The sequence below is a fragment of the Mytilus edulis genome, chromosome 13, assembly GCF_963676685.1.
Source record: "Mytilus edulis chromosome 13, xbMytEdul2.2, whole genome shotgun sequence".
Taxonomy (NCBI): domain Eukaryota; kingdom Metazoa; phylum Mollusca; class Bivalvia; order Mytilida; family Mytilidae; genus Mytilus; species Mytilus edulis.
The window spans coordinates 32,860,850-32,885,827 of NC_092356.1; the positions used below are offsets into that span (position 1 = coordinate 32,860,850).

The 24,978-nt window shown below is 31.0% G+C and overlaps 1 protein-coding gene across 1 annotated transcript; it reads left to right on the plus strand.

Annotated features, from left to right (window-relative positions):
* The first annotated feature begins 373 nt into the window (after positions 1–373).
* On the plus strand, positions 374–23,534 carry LOC139500252 (leucine-rich repeat-containing protein 70-like). Its single transcript, XM_071288992.1, has 9 exons — positions 374–439; positions 2,926–2,997; positions 4,173–4,244; positions 7,247–7,318; positions 8,550–8,621; positions 9,845–9,916; positions 14,428–14,499; positions 18,579–18,650; positions 23,459–23,534. The coding sequence occupies exons 2-9, from the start codon at positions 2,984–2,986 to the stop codon at positions 23,532–23,534; spliced, it is 522 nt and encodes a 173-aa protein (XP_071145093.1). The 5' UTR covers positions 374–439; positions 2,926–2,983.
* The last annotated feature ends 1,444 nt before the right edge of the window (positions 23,535–24,978 follow it).

The window sequence follows — 24,978 nt, forward strand, 5'->3', positions numbered from 1 at the left end:
ATTGAAAATTGAGGACTGTTTTCTTTATGTCTGCAAACATCTGCATTGACATAGCTCCAGTAAATAAACGCATCATAGATACCAGGATTACAAAATATGGTTACAAAAACATTGTTTTAAAATTTCAAATTCATCATTCGTTATGCTGTTAATGTCAAGAGGACAAACGAGGTCAGCTTAAGAGTAGATCCTAAAAATGGTATACTCCGACTACTTAAATTGTTAAGTATAAAACACTGTAATTCTGTCTTTTATGCATGCAATAGTTAAATCAATTTTCAAACAGAACAGGTCGTCGCTGCCAGTTGCCTTTGATTTAGAAAAAAAAAATGTTATGCAAAATGCAATTTTAAAATAATATTTTCAGGAATTTGAGGAACAATAACATTACAAGGATTGATGCCAACTCATTTAAAGAATTGTCGGCGCTTACAAAATTGTGAGTAAATTAATTTCGTTAAGAAGAAAAAAAAGTCGCCATCTGCTGTTTGTTATATATAATAAATGCATTATATAATATCTATTATTATTTTATTTATGTTCAATTATATTTTGTTAAAATGATATCTATAGGCATTTCTTCGTTCTTTTTCAATAAGTTAACTGCAACTTTTCGTCAAATAACAAAATTTGTGTGTTAAGTCAATTTGATGTTACGTTCACGTAGACTCTTTCGTAAACGTAAATTCTTTTCTATTTATAAAAATAAAAATACAACGAATCCTTACATTTATCCAGCCACCAATTAAACACACTAGATGCATATTCTTTAAAAGACATTGCAAAAATTCTGCTCCAAAAACGCTATTAGGCTGAACGATTGATATCGACAAGTTTCACGGTCACAATCAGAAATTGGTTGATGGAAACGAACTATATTTTTACTCAATTGATTAATGACATGTTTTTTTAAATCCTACTTCTTTATATTCCTGTATTTTTACCTAGTGTTCTGTTCCCGATTTTGAAATATTGACTCAAAGTGAATTAATATAACTGGTTGGGAATGCATAGTAAGAGACGATTACCTACTTTCAAGAGTTTCTGTTGTCGTACTTTTCAGATTTGTTTTTAAGTTTGTTTGAATTTGTTTAAATCAATTGTGTTGTAAATCTATGATGTATGTTCACACACGTTTGACTGCTTAATACCAATTATTGTCGCGTTTACCAATTATGTCTGTGAAAGTTGCTCATACAATTGCCAGAATTAAAATTGTGTACGCCAGACGATCGTTTTGTCTACGAAATACCGATCAGTGACACCTGAAGAATACACACTTAAACAGGCATAAAAGAACGAAGGTGAAATGTTAATAGGACTCAAAACTCCGAAAGGTTTTGCCAACATTAGTTAAGGCAATATATTCCTTTGGCAGAAAATACTTATTATTTCAATAGATTTCAGTGACAGTTGTTTTTCCATTCGTTCCTTCTTTTTTTAATTAAGCTTGGAATGGATTTAGATATGATTAAATACTGATGACTTTGTTTGTTTTATATAATATCTTATTCTTCAATGTTTAACGAGATTTTACTAGCAATTAAATAGTTTGTGTGTTAATCTAATTTGGTATAAGGTTAAGAAGTACCATGTTTATGAAAAAAAAAAAAAATAATCCGTACATTTTGATGTATGTAAATGAATTGAAAAGATAAAATCAAGTCTACTGAAGTTTTTTGACGGAGTTGTCTGTTTCGTTTGATAACACGATAGTTAACCTGATCACGGATGAGTAAATCATCATGAAAGCCATATCAATTCTTTCTTAAGTGAATATGAACGAATAGTATTATCAATTTTTGATAAGTAATTAACATTTACATTAAAACACGGAGAATGAACTATTTTCTTGTGAATTGCTTTAAGATTATTAAATTGTTAGGATTATTAACTGGAATAAAAGTTATTGTAACAACAAATATCGATATGATACTTTAACATATTTAAAATCCTGACTGCGATCGAGTCTGTAAGAGGCATGAAACTAAAATGAAATTGTTCTATTAAAACTGTATATGGTACCCTTGGTTGAATTGTCGTTCTTTACCTCTTTAACCAATACTACTTCCACAACTATGATTTCCTAAAATACATCAATAAACCTATTGTGCAAATTCATTATATGAGTTAAGAAATATGGATAACTGAATTGCATTTCGTGATTAAAAATCTCAGCCAGTATTCGTTGGTGACTTTATACTTCTTGCACACATTTCCCTTTATCTTTACCCTATTGACATTATTGCAGAAGGGTATCAGAAGATCCTACTTACAGTCCTCTAACATTTGTTTCAACCTAGCTGTCTGAAAAATATGATAATAACTCAAATGCTTGTGTATTCAAATTCATCTTCCGTAATGATGTAAAAGAGTTTTGACGTTTAGAGTTGACCTTTCTATGTTGTGGTGTTACACTATTTTTTGGGGTAAGGGTGAAGGGTGGTACCTATTAAAACGTTTAAATCCGCTTCATTTGTTTTCATCTTTCCTAAGTCAGGAACTTGATGTTCAGTAGTTGTCATTTGTTGTTGTGGTTCTCTTTTTTATATAGATTATACCGTTCGTCTTCCCGTTTGAATGGTTTTACACTAGTCATTTTTTGGGGTCCTTTATAGCTTACTGTTCGGTGTGAGCCAAGGCTCCGTGTTGAAGACCGTACTTTGACCTATAATGGTATATATTTTACAAATTTTGACTGGGATTGAGAGTTGTCTCATTGACACTCAAACCACATCTTGTATATACTTGACAATGTTATTCTCCAATGTAAAGTATTAAGCTTAACAACAATAAAAGTTATGTCATGTATGCATGCAATAATCAAATCAGTATTCAAATATCTCTACGTACTCAACTGCTAGTTGTCTATGTTCTACAAAATTAATGTTATGCAAAAATGATTTTTTTAAATATAATTTTCAGGGATTTGGAGAACAATAACATTATAAAAATAGATACAAACACATTCGAACTATTGTCGATGCTTACAAAATTGTAAGTAATTTAATTCCTCCAAGAAGAACACAAATGCTGCCATGTGGTGCTGGTTTGTTATTGCATTATATCATACATCTTCTGGTATTAATTTATTCATGTTGGATTATTTTTGACCAAAGGTCAATTACAACCTTTCTACAAATGTCAAAATTCGTGTTTTATTAATTTGGTGTTAAGTTCACATTGGTCCCTTTCTTAAATGTAAATCATGTTGTATTTATATAGAAAAAGCATACGATTAAACGTTACATTTCAAATTATCTTAAGTCCTACATCTTTATATGTATATACTAGAACAGTCGAATTATCCGTATTTTTACGGATTATGTCCTGTTCTTGACGGTGAAATTGTGGCTGAATTTTGATAAACATGATGATAAACATGACTGTTGATGAATGCATAGCTAAAAGTAAAAAATAAAAAAATACCGAACTCCGTTTTGCAAACAAATGTTGACGTTTAATAGCAGACATTAAGGATACGAACACTTTAACATAAACCAGTTAAGCACACGGTATAACAAAACAGTGACTATGGGATTGTATCAAAACATATATCAGTACCATATATCAACAAATATCGTTATATTCTAATTGTGGTTTAGTCTGGAATGTTTTATACGACTTAAAACAAAAACTTATTAATAAGAGGTATAAACAAAGGCGCATTTGTACAAAGTTTAAGAGGGTATATACTGAAATATTTTAATCCAATTTGTATTTGAAAAAAAAATCAATGTAAACAAGTTGCTTAAATTATAAGTTATGCATAACAGATTGTTTGGACTTCACAGGTACAACTTCGGTAACTGTATTGAAAATTAATGACTAATTTTCTAAATGTCTGCAAACAGTTGAATTGACATAGCTGCTTTAAATAAACTCATCATAGATACCAAGATAACAAAATACATTTTTTTTATGTATTTAAATTCATCATTCGTTATGCTGTTAAAGGACCAGAGGACAAAAGAGCTCAGCTTAAGAGTAGATCTTGAAAATGGTATACTCCGACTACTTAAATTGTTAAGCATAAAACACTCATTCTGTCTTTTATGGATGCAATAATCAAATCAATTTTCAAACAGACCTACGCCCTTCGCTGCCAGTTGTCTTTGATTTAAAACAAAATAAATGTAATGCAAAATGCAATTTCAAGATAATATTTTCAGGAATTTGAGGAACAATAACATTTCCAGGATTGATGACAACTCATTTAAAGGATTGTCAGCGCTTACAAAATTGTGAGTAAATTGATTTCGTCGAGAAGAAAAAAAGTCGCCATCTGCTGTTTGTTATATATAATAGATGCAAAATATAAACACATCTATAATTATTTTATTCATGTTCAATTATTTTTTGTTAAGATATTATCTATAGGTATTTCTTCATTCTTTTTCAAAAAGTTATCTGCAACTTTTCTTCAAATATCAAAATGTGTGTTAAGTTAATATGATGTTACGTTCACATTAGACCCTTTCGTAAACGTAAATTATTTTGTGTTTATAAAAATAGAAATACAACGAATCATTACATTTCAAAAACATATTTTGTTTATAGTACTAAACAGCTACCAATTAAACACACCAAATGCATATTCTTTAAAAAACATTGCAAAAATTCTGCTCCAAAAGAGCTATCAGGCTGAACAATTGATTTCGACAAGTTTTACGGTCACAATCAGAAATTGGTTGATGACGACGAACTATCTTTTTACTCAATTGATTAATGACATCGTTTTTTTTAAATCCTACTTCTTTATATGCCTGTATTTTTACTAATTGTGTTCTGGTGCCGATTTCGAAATATTGACTCAAAGTGAATTAATATAACTGGTTGGTAATGCATAATAAGAGACGCTTACCTACTTTTAAGAGTTTTTGTTGTCGTACTTTTCCGATAAAAATTTGTTTCTAAGTTTGTTTGAATTTGTTTCAATCAATTGTGTTGTAAATCTATGATGTATGTTCACACAAGTTTGGCTGCTTTATTCCAATTATTGTCGCGTTTACCAATTATGTGTGTAAAGGTTGCTCATACGATTGCCAGAATTAAAATTTTGTACGCCAGACGATCGTTTTGTCTACAAAATACAGATCACTGACACCCGAAGAATAGAAACTTAAACAGGCTAAAAAGAACGAACTTCAAGGTGAAATATAAATAGAACTCAAAACGCCAAAAGGTTTTGCCAAAATTAGTTAAGGTGATATATTCCTTTGGCAGAAAATACTTATTATTTCAATAGGTTTCATCAAAGTGATAGTTGTTTTACCATTCATTCCCTCTTTTTGAATTTATCTTGGAGTCTGTATATGTTTAATTCATGTGGACTACTGTATACGCACCAGCTTTTTCTTCTTTTAAATTTGATACAATCCCCTAGTGTTTGTTTCTTACCTCAAATTGTATTTCTAATCGGTTTATGATTTTTAAACATCGGTAAACCTTTGATAGAATGGATTTAGATATGATTAAATACTGATGACTTTGTTTATTTAATATAATATTATTAATCAATGTTTAACAAAATTTTACTAACATTCAAATAATTTGTGTCTTAATTTAATTTGGTATAAGGTTAAGGTGTACCATGTTTATGAAAAAAATAATAATCCGTACATTTGTATGTATGTAAATGAATTGAAAAGATAAAATCAAGTCCACTGAAGTTTTTTGACGGAGTTGTCTGTTTCGTTTGGTGACAACATAGTTAACTTGATCACGGATGAGTAAATCATCATCAAAGCCATATCAATCCTTTCTTTAGAGAATATAAACGAATATTATTATCAATTTTTAATTAACATTTACATTAAAACACCGAGAATGAACTATTTTCTTGTGAATTGCTTTAAGATTATTAAATTGTTAGGATTATTAACTGGAATAAAAGTTATTGCAACAACAAATATCGATATGATACTTTAAAATATTAAAAATCCTGACTGCGATCGAGTCTGTAAGTAGCATGAAACTAAAATGAAATTGTTCAATTAAAACTGTAAATGGTACTCTTTGTTGAATTGTCGTTCTTTACCTCTTTAACCAATACTACTTCCACCACTATGATTTCCTAAAATACATCAATAAACCTATTGTGCAAATTCATTATATGAGTTAAGAAATATGAATAACTGAATTGCATTTCGTGATTAAAAATCTCAGCCAGTATTCGTTGTTGACTTTATACTACTTGCACACATTTCCATCTATCTTTACCCTATTGACATTATTGCAGAAGGGTATCAGGAGATCCTACTTTTTATTTTGGGCGTCACTAGTAGATCTTGTGTGAACAAAATGCACTTCTGGCGTATTAAAATTTTGAACTTGTTGCCTTTTGTTGGCTGTTGTTCGTGTGTTTCTTTGTCAATTGTGTTCTCCAATTCATTTATACTGTAGTCCTGTGGTGTTGAGTTGTTATTTTAATGTTATATTTCACATGGCTATAGAAGAGAGAAGTTTGGCATGCCACAAAACCAGGTTTAACCCATTATTTTTCCCTTTAAAAATGTCCTGTACCAATTCAGGAATATGGCCATTGTTATATTATAGATCGTTTCTGTGTGTGTGTTACATTTTAACGTTGCGTCGATTGTTTTCTCTTATTTTTTAGTGTAAATTCACATTGCGATAAGACGTGTCACGGTACTTGTCTATCCCAAATTCATGTATTTGGATTCGATGTTATATTTGTTATTCTCGTGTGATTTTGTCTGATGCTTGGTCCGTTTCTGTGTGTGTTACATTGTAGTGTTGTGTTGTTGTTCTCCTCTTAAATTTAATGCGTTTCCCTCAGTTTTAGTTTGTTACCCCGATTTTGTTTTTTGTCCATGGATTTATGAGTTTGAACAGCGTTATACTACTGTTGCCTTTATTTATAGTCCCCTAACATTTGTTTCAACCTAGCTGTCTGTAAAATATGGTAATAACTCAAATGTTTGATAATTCAAATTCATCTTTCGTAATGATGTAAAGAAGTTTTGACGTTTAAGAGTTGACCTTTCTATGTTGTGGTGTAACACTATTGTTTTGGGTAAGGGTGAAGGTTGGTACCTATCAAAACGTTTAAACCCGCTGCATTTGTTTGCATCTGTCCTAAGTCAGGAACCTGATGTTCAGTAGTTGTCATTTGTTGATGTGGTTCTCTTTTTTTATATAGCATGTACAACACTACCAGTTTTCTATGATTTCTACAAAATTAATGTTATGCAAAAATGAATTCTAAAAATATCAATTCCAGGGATTTGAGGCACAATAACATTACAAAGATAGATGCAAACACATTCGAAGGATTGTCGGCGCTTACAGTCTTGTAAGTAACTTAATTCCACCAAGAAGAACACACAAGCTGCCATGTGCTGCTGGTTTGATATGGCATTATATCATACATCTTCTAGTTTTAATTTATTCCTCTTGAATTATTTAAAAAAAAAGTCAATTGTAACTTTTCTACAAATGTCAAAATTCGTGTTATATTAATTTGGTGTTAAGTTCACATTGGCCCCTTTCTCAAACGTAAATTATTTTGTATTTATTTTACAAAAGCATACGACTAATCATTACATTTTAAATTATCTTAAGTCCTAAATATTTATATGCATGTACTAGAACAGTCGAATTATCAGTATTTTCACCGATTATGTCCTGTTCTTGACTGTGAAATTTTACCTGAATTTTGATAAACATGACTGCTGATGAATGCATATCAAAAAGTAAAAAATCAAAAATACCGAACTCCGTTTTAAAAACAAATGTTGACGTTTAATAGCAGACATTAAAGATACGAACACTTTAACATAAACCAGTAAAGCACACGGTATAACAAAACAGTGACTATGGGATTGTATCAAAAACATAAATCAGTACCATTGACACGGTCTACTAAGAAGTACTATGTATTTTAGTGTATGGTTCACATGTAAATGGTACAGTTTGTTTTAGTTTAGGATATGTTTTCCGAGCCAGTGTTAGTATTATGGCTAGTGTTTGAAAAGGGTTAGTGTTAGGGTTAGTTATAAGTAAGAACATTCCATTAAGGTAAACGAATGTGTATGATACAATAAAATATTTTCCTATTCTGAATTGGGATTGACAGTTTGTGTTGGTGGATTACTGTGGTATTATACAAAACATCCTACAAAAATCCTATGATTGTTCAATAACGAAAAATATTGCGCAAAATATAATATAAGCATAAAGGATTGTATGGACTTCACAGGGACAACGTAGGTAACTGAATTGAAAATTGATGACTGAAATTCCTAATGTCTGCAAACAGTTGTATTGACCTAGCTGCTGTAAAATATTGTCACAATGCTGTAAAAGGGTCTGAGGACAAGAGTGTTTAGGTTGAAGAGTAGACCTTGAACAATGTTATTCTCCAACTAAAAGTATTAAGCTTAAAATCACTGTCATTATGTCATGTATGCAATGCAATAAGTAAAGCAGTTATCAAACAGTTCTACGTACAACACTACCAGTTTTCCATGATTTCTACAAAATTAATGTTATGCAAAAATGAATTCTAAAACTATCATTTCCAGGGATTTGGGGAACAATAACATTACGAAGATAGATGCAAACACATTCGAACGATTGTCGACGCTTACAGAATTGTAAGTAATTTATTTCCTCCAAGAAGAACGTAAATGCTGCTATGTGGTGCTGGTTTGTTATTGCATTATATCATACATCTTCTAGTATTAATTTATTCATGTTGAATCATTTTAGAAAAAAAGGTCAATTGCAACTTTTCTACAAATGTCAAAATTCGTGTTATATTAATTTGGTGTTAAGTTCACATTGGCCCCTTTCTTGAACGTAAATCATTTTGTATTTATATAGAAAAAGCATACGACTAATCATTACATTTCAAGTTATCTTAAGTCCTAAATCGTTATATGCATGTTCTAGAACAGTCGAATTATCCGGGTTTTTTTACGGATTATGTCCTGTTCTTGACTGTGAAACTTTAGCTAATTTTGATAAACAGGATTGTTCATGAATGCATAGCAAAAAGTGAAAAATCAAAAAATACCGAACTCCGTTTTGAAAACAAATGTTGACGTTTAAGAGCAGACATTAAAGATACGAACAGTTTAACATAAACCAGTAAAGCACACGGTATAACTAAACAAAGACTATGGTATTGTATCAAAAACATATATCAGTACCATTGACACGGTCTACTTAGGAGTACCATGTATTTAAGTGTTATTGTTCACTTGTAAATGGTACAGTTTGTTTTAGTTTAGGATAAGGTTTCCGAGCCAGTGTTAGTATTATGGCTAGTGTTAGAAAAGGGTTAGTGTTAGGGTTAGTTATAAGTAAGAACATTCCATTAAGGTAAACGAATGAGTATGATACAATAAAATATTTTCCTATTCTGAATGGAGATTGACAGTTTGTGTTGGTGGATTACTGTACATCCTACAAAAATCCTGTGATTGTTCATTAACGAAAAATATTGCGCAAAATATAATATAAGCATAAAGAATTGTATGAACTTCACAGGGACAACTTAGGTAACTGAATTGAAAAATGATGACTGAAATTCTTAATGTCTGCAAACAGTTGTATTGACCTAACTGCTGTAAAATATTGTCACAATGCTGTAAAAGGGTCTGAGGGCAAGAGTGTTTAGGTTTAAGAGTAGACCTTGAAAAATGTTATTCTCCAACTTAAAGTATTAAGCTTAAAAGCAGTGTAATTATGTCATGTATGCAATGCAATAAGTAAAGCAGTTTTCAAACAGTTCTACGTACAACACTACCAGTTTTCTATGATTTCTACAAAATTAATGTTATGCAAAAATGAATTCTAAAACTATCATTTCCAGGGATTTGGGGAACAATAACATTACGAAGATAGATGCAAACACATTCGAAGGATTGTCGGCGCTTTCAGAATTGTAAGTAACTTAATTCCGCCACGAAGTGCACACATGCTGCCATTAGCTGCTGGTTTGCTATTGCATTCTATCATACATCTTCTAGTATTAATTTATTCATGTTGAATTTAAAAAAAAGTCAATTGCAACCTTTCTACAAATGTCAAAATTCGTGTTATATTATTTGGTGTTAAGTTCACATTGGCCCCTTTCTTAATCATGTTAAACGTAAATCATTTTGTATTTATTTAGAAAAAGCAAACGACTAATCGTTACATTTAAAATTATCGTAAGTCCTAAATTTTATATGCATGTACTTACTAGAACAGTCGAATTGTTCGTATTTTAACCGTTTATGTCCTGTTCTTGACTGTGAGATTTTAACTGAATTTTGATGAACAGACCTGTTGATGAATGCATAGTCAAAATTAAAAAATTAAAAATACCGAACTCCGTTTTGAAAACAAATGTTGACGTTTAAGAGCAGACATTAAAGATACGAACAGTTTAACATAAAACAGTTAAGCACACGGTATAACTAAACAAAGACTATGGTATTGTATCAAAAACATATATCAGTACCATTGACACGGTCTACTTAGGAGTACCATGTATTTTAGTGTTATTGTTCACTTGTAAATGGTACAGTTTGTTTTAATTTATATCAGCATTATATCATACATCTTCTAGTATTAATTTATTCATGTTGAATTTAAAAAAAAAAGTCAATTGCAACCTTTCTACAAATGTCAAAATTCGTGTTATAATAATTTGTTGTTAAGTTCACATTGGCCCCTTTCTTAAACGTAGATCATTTTGTATTTATATAGAAAAAGCATACGACTAATCGTTACATTTCAATTTATCTTAAGTCCTACATCTTTATATGTGTATACTAGAACAGTCGAACTATCCGTATTTTTACCGATTATCACTGGGGTAAAGCTGATGACCGTAACTGCATTCACGGTCATCCCAAGATGTCGGATGAAAAATTAGGTCAGTTTCTGTATTGTCTGTTAAAGTGTTTCTATATCATTTTCTTTAAAAATCATACATTGAAATGATGTAAATTTATAAAAGAATCACTCGGAAATCACTAATTACTTCTGAGAAATGTGCATGAAACGGGAAATTCGATTTGAAAAAATCGCCAAGATGACCGTAAATCACAATCGAGATGACCGTAACAGAATCAGCGATTCATAACAAGGCTGACCGTAACTGCTTTTAAGATGACCGTAATTTGTAAATGATGACCGTAATTTTTAAAGGATGACCCTCAATTCTAAGAAATATCCGTATTTATATAACTATCTTTTTGTATCAAATGATTAATCGTGTTGGTATACACATATTAATATGAGAGTTTTATCCTATAGGTAGAAGAAAATAAGACGTGCTTCAAATGCCAAGATTACCATATGTATCTGTTTTACAGTAGAGGGTTTAATTTTTAAAATGAATTTGCCAAAAGACATGCAAATGAACAGGAAGGGAAAACATGCTACAAAAGCGCGATAAAATGACACTTTACAAGCATAATGAAAAAAATGCGGTGCAGAGCCTTCAACTGCTCGACAAAAGATTTTTTGTTCGTTTCTGGGATTCCTTTTAATGACATATAATAAATACACATTTTTAAAAATGCCAAAAAATTCCATGTACACCCATTGATATTATATCGTCTTTCATTTTGTCGTGCAAATAAAATAACAGAAATATTTTGAAAATATCATTCGAATAAACTAGTGAAGGTGAGCTCCAGCAAAGTAGATCCTTAAAATAGTATTGTACGAAAAGCGTATCACAAGGCGGAACGTTGTCAATTTGTATATATACAGAAATGTTATTCATACAGTCAGGATTCTACTTCTTCAAAGTTATCTCCCCATTACGCCAGTTCATGCTCACAATCGTAGAAATGGAAGCCATTGTAGGGATGACGCTCTGCCAATTTTGCTCTTGAAAACTGATAAATTTATCCACGTAGCACCATTACGATCGATCGTTATATGTCAGTTATATTTTAAAAGACAAATGTATCTACTAGCTAATGAGCATTAGTTAATGATCTTGTCTGCATTGATTCAACTTAAAAATATTGTCTGTTCGGATGTCAGATGGAATTTTTGAAAAAATTCTAATTAAATATTTCGTGGAAGGGCAGACTAAACATTTTCAGTGGTTGAAGATTATAAACCCTAGTTATCACACACAAGAAAATCATATTTTGTCGAAGATATCCATTTTCATCATCCAAATTAAAAGACTGTCGTCAAGTACTTTTAGAAAAAATAGCTATTCGAACACACCTACTCTGTTTTTGTGATTCATTAGATAGGTATCTCACTTGACCCATATATTTCATCTTTTCGTACTGTCATTTTTTTACGTTATAAAGTCAACCTGTAGCTTTATATAATAATGATAGAATCTGAAGCGAGATGCTATATAAAATACTCTTGCTTTGTACGTTTTAAAGACAAAATATACACCCCAAACATGCCCTAACATAAAAAGGTGCACTCGATTTTTCTCTTTTCGATACAATCGTTACCTGTTTTGGGGAATTTTTTCTTGATTCACATAATGGAAGGGCAGGCACGAAAATTACTGAACTAAAAGATTGATATGTTCTCCGTCCGTGATAAAAAGAAATCGGAGGTTATGCATTTTCTACATCCAACTTATAGATACTATATATAAAAAAGAAGATGTGGTATTATTGCCAATGAGACAACTATCCAGAAAAGACCAAAATGACAGAAATATTAACAACTATAGGTAACCGTAAGGCCTTCAACAATGAGCAAAACCCATACCGCATAGTCAGCTATAAAAGGCCCCGATAAGAACCATGTCGTCGACTTGATATCTTATTGTTTTGCATTACTATGTAATAGATACATTGAAAACTTTTGCAAATGGTGTTTTTAAAATAAGAAAATTGTCGTTTTATTTGTTTCTATTAACTTTTTAAAATTTTGTTACTATATCAAACATTACAGTTAACATTTATCGCTTTCTCGATAAACACACAGCTTCGATTCTTTTGTTCTATTTCAAAAGTGTTTCTGCCTGCATATATCAAGACAAATTAAGATTTTAATCTGCTTCCTCTGGATCCATACACATGGGCTCGATTACCAAATATTCGTATGTATTATTAATGTTTTTAATGCTCCATTTATTGGCATTATGTTTTTCTGGTCTGTGCGTACGTTCGTCCGTTTGTCCAGCTTCAAGTTAAATAAAATTGAAACTTAGTACACATTTTCCCTATGGTATGATCTTTTTAATTCTATGACAAATTACAGTTTTATCCCATTTTCATAGTCCACTAAACATAGAAAATGATAGTGTAGATGATGCATCCGTGTACTAGGGACACATTCATGTTTCTTCAAATTTTCGTCGTATCGCTGTCAATTTTTGTTAAAATTTTAACGTCGATATCAATAAATATTTCATTGTTTACGAGAAATATGCAATTTACTATCATTGTTTTAAATCCTAAATATGGCCAATTATATTATAGTTTAAAAAAAGAAATTTATGAAACATATTTATATCCGCTAACCGCTATATAAATTACAGTCAGTCTTTACAAATTACGGTCATCCTTTCCAAGTTACGGTCATCTTTTTACCAATCACGGTCATCCTTGTTTTATGTTACGGTCATCTTGAAAATATTTTGATTATGATTTACGGTCATCTTAACGATTTTTTCAAATCGAATTTCCCGTTTCATGCACATTTCACGGAAGTGATTAGTGATTTTCGAGTGATTCTTTTATAAATTTACATCGTTTCAATGTATGATTTGTAAAGAAAATGATATAGAAACACTTTAACAGACAATACAGAAACTGACCTAATTTTTCATCCGACATCTTGGGATGACCGTGAATGCAGTTACGGTCATCAGCTTTACCCCAGTGGATTATGTTCTGTTCTTGACTGTGAAATTTTAACTGAATTTTGATAAACAGGACTGTTGATGAATGCATAGCAAAAAGTAAAAAATAAAAAATACCGAACTCCGTTTTGAAAACAAATGTTGACGTTTAAGAGCAGACATGAAAGATACGAACACTTTAACATAAACCAGTAAAGCACACGGTATAACTAAACAAAGACTATGGTATTGTATCAAAAACATATATCAGTACCATTGACACGGTCTACTAAGGAGTATCATGTATTTTAGTGTTATTGTTCACATGTAAATGGTACAGTTTGTTGTAGTTTAGGATATGTTTTCCGAGCCAGTGTTAGTATAATGGCTAGTGTTTGAAAAGGGTTAGTGTAAGGGTTAGTTATAAGTAAGACCATTCCATTAAGGTAAACTAATGTGTATGATACAATAAAGTATTTCCCTATTTTGAATGGGGATTGACAGCTGAATTACTGTGGTATTATACAAAACCAGTATTCAAATATATCTACGTACTCCACTGCTAGTTGTCTATGATTTCTACAAAATTAATGTAATGCAAAAATGAATTCTAAAAATATTATTTCCAGAGGTTTGGAGAACAATAACATTGCAAAGATAGATGCAAACACATTCGAAGGATTGTCGGCGCTTACAGTCTTGTAAGTAACTTAATTCCGCCATGAAGTACACACAAGCTGCCATGTGCTGCTGGTTTGCTATTGCATTCTATCATACATCTTCTAGTATTAATTTATTTATGTTGAATTTAAAAAAAGTCAATTGCAACCTTTCTACAAATGTCAAAATTCGTGTTATATTAATTTGGTGTTAAGTTCACATTGGCCCCTATCTTAAACGTAAATCATTTTGTATATTTAGAAAAAGCAAACGACTAATCATAACATTTCAAATTATCTTAAGTCCTAAATTTTATATGCATGTACTAGAACAGTCGAAATGTCTGTATTTTAACCGCTTATGTCCTGTTCTTGACTGTGAGATTTTGACTGAATTTTGATAAACAGGACTGTTGATGAATGCATTGTAAAAAGTAAAAAATAAAAAATACCGAACTCCGTTTTAAAAACAAATGTTGACGTTTAAGAGCAGACATTAAAGATACGAACAGTTTAACATAAACCAGTAAAGCACACGGTATAACAAAACTGTGACTATGGTATTGTATCAAAAACATATATCAGTACCATTGACACTGTCTACTTAGGAGTACCATGTATTTTAGTGTTATTGTTCACATGTAAATGGTACAGTTTGTTTTAGTTTAGGATAAAGTTTCCGAGCCAGTGTTAGTATTATGGCTAGTGTTTGAAAAGGGTTAGTGTTAGGGTTAGTTATAAGTAAGAACATTCCATTAAGGTAAACGAATTTGTATGATACAATAAAATATTTTCCTATTCTGAATGGGGATTGACAGTTTGTGTTGGTGGATTACTGTGATATTATACAAAGCATCCTACAAAAATCCTGTGATTGTCCAATAACGAAAAATATTGCACAAAATATAATATAAGCATAAATAATTGTATGGACTTCACAGGGACAACTTAGGTAACTGAATTAAAAATTGATGACTAAAATTCTTAATGTCTGCAAACAGTTGTATTGACCTAACTGCTGTAAAATATTGTCACAATGCTGTAAAAGGGTCTAAGGACAAGAGTGTTTAGGTTTAAGAGTAGACTTTGAAAAATGTTATTCTCCAACATAAAGTATTAAAGGGAAACTTCGCAAAAAAATCAAAAATTGATATTATGTCCATTCTGTATAAAAAGGCTCAAATTTATAGATATTATAGTTTTATTCCGCTAGATAAGAGATCACCATCGATTTTTAATTTTGAGTATCAATTCTCTACGTTCCGCCATTTTGTTACCTTCTCCGATTAAAAGTTACAATATGTCTATAAATTACAAAGGACCAAAATAACAGTAACCGATGTAGTCGTAATTGCGTGTCGATATCTTGTCAGTCGTACGGTTGTTTTATCTGACTTGATACGGAAAATGTTTTTATTTTTTTAAATAACCATAGTCTGTTTTTTTTAAACTGTAATATGGGAATTAGTTAAAAAGTCAAAGTTCAAATCATAAATAAGTGTTCCGTGAAAATTGTTTTCGAAAATCTAATTCGTTCATAATTCTATAAAGTAATAAACTTTATTCAAATAAATTCGGATCTTCCCTCATCTGATCACCAGCATGGCTAAAGGTATTACTCCCCAAGGTATTGTGAGGGGTGTGAGGTGACACGTCCAGGTATTCAATCGATTTCCTGTCGGGCTTGCAAGTTCATGCATCGTTTCACTCCTGTAGGTATTGATCAGTGTACACGGCCGATTACTTTAAACTTTCCATTTTGAACTATCAGGTGTATAATATACATCTCTGTCCTGCGTGTCGAAAGTGATATAATATACTAGTCATTACTTAACTCATACGCTTGTTTATAAATAACTTTTCTGGTGTAAAGAATATTATTTATAAATAAAAATATAAATAATACCAAAAAAAAAAAAAAGATTTGAAGAAATAAAAATCTATTTACATATTTTTCCAATGGTTAATTTGTGAAAATGTAATGTATACTCGTTGTCAATAGTAAAGGACAGATTGGAACATACCAGAAATATTGATTTAAAAAAATGTACGCACTTGTCGACGATTCGTTTATACGCCTGGATAGAAAGTTACGGAACTATAGCGCAATTTAAAATATATACATGTATATACATTGAACCAGAGACATATATGTCTCTGATTGAACATAAGAAAGAAACATACATTTTGTGTAAATTGGGGTAAAAGTTTTGTAAATAGACTAGTCCACGTATGCCAACAGTATATGTAATCAACGAATTCGATAGACTATTGTATACCAAAAGAAGAAGAAGAAGAAGAAGAAAGAACCAATTTGATTTAAATACAGGTCGATATATAACTTGCTTTGGTTCATCGAAGTTATGAACATAGTAAAATCGCAGATTTATATATAAATTAGATTGTTCTCGAATAAAGGAAGAAATTCATCATCAAAATTATTCCGACATTCATGTAATATATATGCAACTGGACGTACACTAATAATCCCCAAGGGATGTGAATATTTTCTAGGAAAACTATTGAGTATTAAAGTTTCAAATCAATTTCGGGATTTATTTTCTTTCTTGATATTCAATGACAGCAATTTAAAGAATAAACTGCTTGTCCGCTTTAGGGGTATTCTTGCCAGTTGAACAGACTAAAAATAGGGAAAGATGACATTAAATTGTCTTTTGTTTTTAAACATCGTTGGTCAAATAGCTATAGTATTATATATATATAAATTGTGAGACGAAGACTATTTGAATACGGACGTTCCCGATTATAAATAAATTTGGTTGACGTTTTTCACACTTGAAAAGAATATCTATTCGTAATTTTTCTATTCCATTCCAAGAAGATCCTTAAATTTTCTGTCAATTTTTTAAAACATCTTTTTTTTTAAATAGCTGAAGTATGAATGCGTTGTGAGATTTAAAATATTTTGATGAGAACATTAATTCCTAAATAGGTAAATAAAGATCGCTTTGGATGGACTATTTATATAATTGCAATTGTTAATGGTTTGTTTGAAATATAAAAGGTTGCCGATTCTAATTTTAAAAAGTACAATTTTTAGTTCATACACTCGTGTTTAGAAGGCTAGTTTTATTTATAAATTTATTCAATTAAAATAATTCAGTATTTTATCGTTACAAAAGTAATCAGAAGTCATAATTTATTTAAAAGTGAGCTTATGCAAAATATATAAAAATATACAACAACTATTCAGTTATTGTGCGACCTTATTACTCCCGTAAATTAATCTTAATTCTATCTTACATTTCTGTGTCTAAAACTATAACTGACTCCCGTATATCATTCATACGAAATATTGTTCACACCTGAAATGGTGAACCGTGACGCCTAGATGTCACTGAATGAAGATCAAAAGATTAGAATTACATAATGCTAATCTTTTAATTACCTTGATTTTTACTACGCATTCAACATTCACTAAGTGTCACAAATTAATACACATTTTATTTCCACAGTACAAGCAAGTGAAAATGTTTGCTGGAATGAAGCAAAAACATGTATTTTTAATACACTATCGATCATGTCAGTTTCATATGTTTGTTTAAAGTATTTGTAGAAAAAAATCATAAAAATGATCTATTGTATTATTTACTTTAATTACTAAACTTCGTATAAAAAAATCCACTCATAAATCCTACAATCTAATTTTAAAAGTTGCATGGCTATCACTTACTTTTCGTTGGTTAATAGCTACACCAAAAGTCGTCGATGCGCTTTAAATAGCGTTATAAGATGGTTAACGAACAAGACTTAAATGAGATTAATTTCACTCCCGGCATGCAAAAGACTTAAACTACGTCACATAAGTCAGGCAGTTTTGAAGAAATAAAATTAGTAATTCCCAATTTTCTTCTTTATTACTTTTCATATCAAAATAAAACTTGGTGAATATGTTTTTTATGGTATTATGAACATAATAAGATGAAAAATGAAAAATCGCGAATTATCCCTTTAAGCTTAAAAGCACTGTCATTATGTCGTGTATGCAATGCAATAAGTAAAGCAGTTTTCAAATATCTCTACGTACTCAATTGCTAGTTGTCTATGTTCTACAAAATTAATGTTATGCAAAAATGATTTTTCTTAAATATAATTTTCAGGGATTTGGAGAACAATAACATTACAAAGATAGATGCAAACACATTCGAACGATTGTCGACGCTTACAGAATTGTAAGTAATTTAATTCCGCCAAGAAGAACACAAATGCTGCTATATGCTGCTGGTTTGTTATTGCATGACATCATGCATCTTCTAGTATTAATTTATTCATGTTGAATTATTTTTGACAAAAGGTCAATTGCAACCTTTCTACAAATGTCAAAATTCGTGTTATATTAATTTTGTGTTAAGTTTACATTGGTACTTTTCTTAAATGTAATTCATTTTGTATTTATATAGAAAAAGCATACGATTAATCGTTACATTTCAGATTAAAAGGCTTTGTTCGTTACCTTGAATTGTAGTATTAAGCGATTTTTTTTATTGTTTAGAAACTTAAAAAAATAGCGAGCCGCTCGAAGGGATATTCCACTAAAGCAGGAGAAATGATAATGAACATGTCATATTTTTTATAATTAAATTAAAAATACGTGTCCATAAAAGAGGGTCTGATTGTATTTGGGTAAATTTACGGAATACAGAATAATGGGCAAATACTGCTTAATAAAAGGCAAAAAACAGAAGATTAGAAAATGAAGCTTAAATATAAAGAATAAAAAATATTAGTAACACAAAATAAATATTAATAAATGAATGACCCTCTATCCAGACCCTTATGCTAAAAAGAACATATCAATACAAAACACCTAATCACCATGAATAATCAACACAAAGAACGATGGAAATTCATAGCATATTCAATATAATTTAGTACCCTCTCGGACCATTTTCTTGAAAACGAAGTCGGTGACAAATACTTAAGAGTAACTTTTCTTTGGCAGCGTATCGTCGCGATGCGGTATGTAGAGTTCATGGTATATTTTCGGAGAGGGGGGGGTACAAATAGACCAAGAGAAGCAGCATGTAAGTGTACATCTTCCGAAATCTGTAGTTTTCAGTCCAACAGAGGGTTGTAAATAGGAACAATGAGTTTCGACAGTTTTCTCATATCACATACATGAAACGTCATAACTATAGTTTTCTATACTACATGTATAAATAATTCATCAAAAATCTCATTTCACTTATATCTATCCGGCGCAGCCTGTCGGGTTAATACAAAGCAGGGTCAAAATTAATATGTTTTAGTTCTGAATTTTGTCTGGATTAAACTTGCCACTGGACGTAAATTATGTGTGAAGTGCTATTTGACACAATATCCAAGCTTGATATATATACTGAATTTGGACTGTGATCAAATTGATGACATAATATAAGTTTCTGACACAAAATAAATATGGTCGAAGGTCTTTAAAAATAACTATTGTGTTATTGGACATTTACTCTTGATATATTTAAAAAAAAATTGAAATTTCAAAAATTTGCAGAAGAAAATTATGACCCCCCCTCATTCCTCTTGTAGTAATTACCCCCAAAACTCAATCCCAGCCTTCCCTTTGTGGTGTGGAACCTTGTAGTACAATTTTAGATAGATCCATACACTCAAACACAAGTTAGTGTAAAATAGTAAAACTAGTAAAATGCTTGTTTTTGAACCCTAATTCCTGAACGTTTGGAGCAATTACATGTACCCCCAACCTCAATTTGTGATATCAAACCTTGTGGTAAGATTTCAGAGAAATTCATTATTTCTCAATGTCATATAAGAAATTAATGAAAATAAAAACGTAATTTACATCAACAGATATAAATAATTCATCAAAGTTGTATGAAAATTGGTAAAAGCATCTTAGAGTTAGAGTACGAAAACTGGAAAATCCCCCTTTTAATGAATAAAACCCCATATCTCGGAATCGTAAAATCGAAAATCTATAGAATTATAAAGGGAGATTATATCAATCGATACAAACAATGCACTAAAGTTTCATGAAAACTACTGAAAGCACTTATTGAGTTAGTGTCCGAAAACTGAAAAAAAAACTTTTTTTAATAGTAAAACCCTATAACTTGGAAGCATAAAATCTAAAATTCATAAAAGACGAAAGGAAGCGCACGCCAATAGATACAAAAAAATCAACAAAGTTTTATACCAATTGGTTGAAGCGTCCGACATGTTGAAGACGGACGGACAGACTGACAACGGTATACCATAATACACGTACGTCCCGTAAACGGGCGTATACAAATTTAACACGTACTGTACATTTGGCTTTAAAAGTCTCCATCAAGAGAAATATTCAACACACACACACATGTATTTATGTAGAGTTACATGTCTCACAGAGGACTGCTTAGCTGTAACCAACACATTAATGGTCCGTCTGGTGAAGGAATATTCCACTCATATAGACAAAAGTTTTGTGCTGATGATCATGTAATATTTGCCACTGAAAATTTTGCAAAATTCATGAAAACAATGGAAAAAAAACTAGTAATGCTAGTTCAGATCACACAATGTGATCACTTGCCTGTCGACAGTGATACAGTCAGATTGTCGGATTCCGACCTGATATAGCAGAGAGTGCTTAAATTGACACACCGATTCAATCAGTTATTTTCAAATCAACTATCATTGATCAGTATTGGCAAAAAAAGTACATATACCATCATGAAAGATAAATGTGTAAAAGAATATACACTTAAAGAAAGAGAGTTGCACCAACAGAACATAGACACTGCAATATTTCTTACTCTTAATTTCATCGGATCTCAAAATGTGTATGTACTCTTTCCAGAATTTTTACTCTATCTAACAGTATAACTCGGAAGTTTCTAAGTGTAACTCTAGCTTTGACTAGAAATCTTACTGGAATAAATGTTCGAAATCAAAATCAAACTCGAACTCAAAATTTACCTGGAAGTCGAACTTAATTTGGTTCGATTATATTTATATATATTGAGCGTTATGTAATTACGGAAATGTTAACCAATTTCAAATTTCTTCCAAAAATGGTGTCATTAAGGGCTTTTTTTTATATAGTGCCGAGTCATTTTGTTTAAAGCCTTTTACTTGTTAAAGTACAACACAAATTTTTATAGGTTTTAGAGCATACCTGACAGATGTTTTCTTTTATTTAACGTCAAATAAATCAGCTATTCACGTATAATTACTATGTATTGTAGGACACACATTTGTCAGAATGTATACTATTTATTGTAGGACACACATTTGTCAGAATGTATACTATGTATTGTAGGACACACATTTGTCAGAATGTATACTATGTATTGTAGGACACACATTTGTCAGAATGTATACTATGTATTGTAGGACACACATTTGTCAGACTGTATACTATGTATTGTAGGACACACATTTGTCAGAATGTATACTATGTATTGACAAGTATTCAAACAATTAGACCTCACTCCATTTTCCACAAATAATTTATTTATTTTGTAAAGTTTACCATTAAAAAAAAATGAAAATTAAGGACGAAAGATATATGCAATTGAGCTATCAAATAACTTAAGGGATATCAGGTTTGTCCATTAAGAATTAACTATGCATCAGTTTGACGACAAAATAGTAAATTGTGACAGGGACGATTATTTTCTTATTACATTTAAGTCAATATCCTAAGACAGGAATACTTTTAACAATCCATTAATTAATTATATATCTTCGATTGATAACTATCATTTTCAGAACAACCAAACCATTTTACTTTGAATAATGATCACGTATCTATCTTAAATTTTGTCATACATGTTTGGAATCATAGGTATTCAACTGTTTACCAATTTTATTTAAGAAGATGTGATATGAGTGCCAATGAAAAACTCTCCATACAAATCATAATTTGTAAAAGTAAACCATTATAGGTCAAAGTACGGTCTTCAACACTGAGCCTTGGCTCACACCGAACAGCAAGCTATAAAGGTCCCAAAAAATGACTAGTATAAAACCATTTAAACGGGAAAACCAACGGTCTATCTATATAAAAAACGAGAAATGAGAAACACTTATGAACTTCATCAATAAACGAGAACTACTAATCATCAGATTGATGACTTAGGACAGGGGCAAACGAATGCAGCGGGTTTAAACGTACCAACCTCCGCCCTTATCTAAAACAATAGTGTAACATCACAACATAGAAAGACGCACTATAAATATCAATTATAATGGCTTAACTCAAAATTAAAAAACATATTAACACAAGTGAACATACAGTGAACGAATAAATTTGATATATGATACAATGTAAATACAAAATTAATTAAATAAGGAGTGAATAAATAAAAGCAATATACCGCTGTGAGATGTTAAACAATTTTAAAAAACCCAATAACCTTGAACAAGACGCCGCCAAATATTGATACATTACGATAGATATCTGTTTTTGTTTTAGTCTGGAATGATTTATACAAGGAATAAATGAAAACGTTTCAATTTAAGCTCTCAAAATGTGCGTAATTATGCAAAGATGTAGTAAATACTGAATCGGCAGGGCAACAAATTTTATCGCAATTTCCAGGTTTCATAAAAAACACAACGAAAATATTGCGCAAATTATGATTAACACTTAAGCATTGTTTGGAATTCAAAAGGACAATTTCGGTAACTGAATTGAAAAGTGTTAACTGATATTCTATGATATTCCTAATGTCTGTCAACAGTTGTATTGACCTGGCAGCTGTTAAATATAATTACAAACACAAATGCTTTGTTAATCAAATTCATACTTCGTAATGCTGTAAAAAGATCTCAGTAGAAGATAATTTAGTTTTAAAAGTAAACTTGAAAATGTTATTCTCTAACTTAAAGTATAAAGCTTACAAACATTGTCATCATATCATGAATGCAATTAATCAAACCAGTTTTTAAACAGACCCACGTACATCACTGCCAGTTGTGTATGAAATCTGAAAAATGAATGTAATGCAAAATGGAATTTAAAAAATATTATTTTCAGGATTTTGAAGGAGAATTACATTACAAGGATTGATGCCAACACATTTAAAGGATTATCAGCGCTAACGAAATTGTAAGTAACTTTACTCCGCCAAGAAGAAAAAAAAAGCCGCCATGTGGTGCTGGTTATCTACATAATAATTGCATTATATCACATATATATAATTAATGTATTCATGTTAACTTTTGTGTTGTTGTTAAGATGATATCCATAGGCATCTCTTCCTTCTAATTGAAAACGTCAATTGAAACTGTTCTACAAAAGTCAAAATTTGTTTCAAATAAATTTGATGATAAGCTCACGTAGGACACTTTTGTAAACGTAAATCCTTTTGTATTAATACAGACAAAATACAACGAATCAGTAAATTTCAAAAACATTGTGTTTACTAAACATCAACCAATTAAACGCACATTCTTTAAAAAGGCTTAAAACAAATTCTCCTCCCAAAGGGCTTTTAGGTTGATCGAATGATATCGACAAGTTTCAGGGTCACAATCACGAATTGGTTGATCGACACGAACTACTATTTAAAATAAACATGACTGGGGATGAATGCATAACAAAAAGTAAAATATAAAAAAATTCGATCTCTAAACGGAAAGTCCTTAATCAAATGGCAAAATCAAAAGCTCTAACAGATCAAACGAATGAAAAACAACTGTCATATCTTGACTTGGTACAGGTATTTCCTTATGTAGAAAATTGTGGATTAAACCTGGTTTTATAGCTACCTTAACGTCTCACTTGTATCAAGAAACGCTTACCAACTTCCACATTTTTGTTGTTGACGTCCTTGTCAGATTTCTTTGAAAGTGTGATTGAATGTGTTTATGTCAATTGTGTTTTATATTTATGATGTATGTTTACACAATTTTGGCTGCTTGCTTCCGATTATATCTTTTTAGAACCGAACTATGAATACCCGGCCACGTCCAATCTGTGTATTTGTTAGGTGTATTTCTGATGAGTTCTTATGTTGTCCTATTATACCACTGTCCCAGGTTAGGGGAAGGGTTTATACCCCGTTAATGTTTAATCCCGCCACATTCCGTTTAATGTGCCTTTTCCAAGTCAGGAGTCTGTAATTTAGTCTAACATATTTGTTTTTCGTTCATTTTTTGTACATAAATTTTCTCGTTTGAATTGTTTTACATTTGTTATTTTGGGGGCTTTTATAGCTGACTATGCGGTATGGGCTTTGTTCATTGTTGAAGGCCGTACGGTGACCTATAGTTGTAAATTTCTGTGTCATTCGGTTTCTTGTGGAGAGTTGTCTGATTTGCAATCATACCACACATTCTCTTTCATATGAATAAACACATCATGGATACCTGATTAAAATTTTAAACGCCAGACTCGCTTTTTGTGTACAAAAAACTCATCACTAAAACATGAATAAAGCATACAGGTGGAAAGCAATGAGGACCTTAATTTGTTCCGAAAGGTTTTGTCAAATACAGCTAAGGGTATCAATTCCTGAGGTAGAAACTCTTTGGTATATCGATAACTGTCATCAA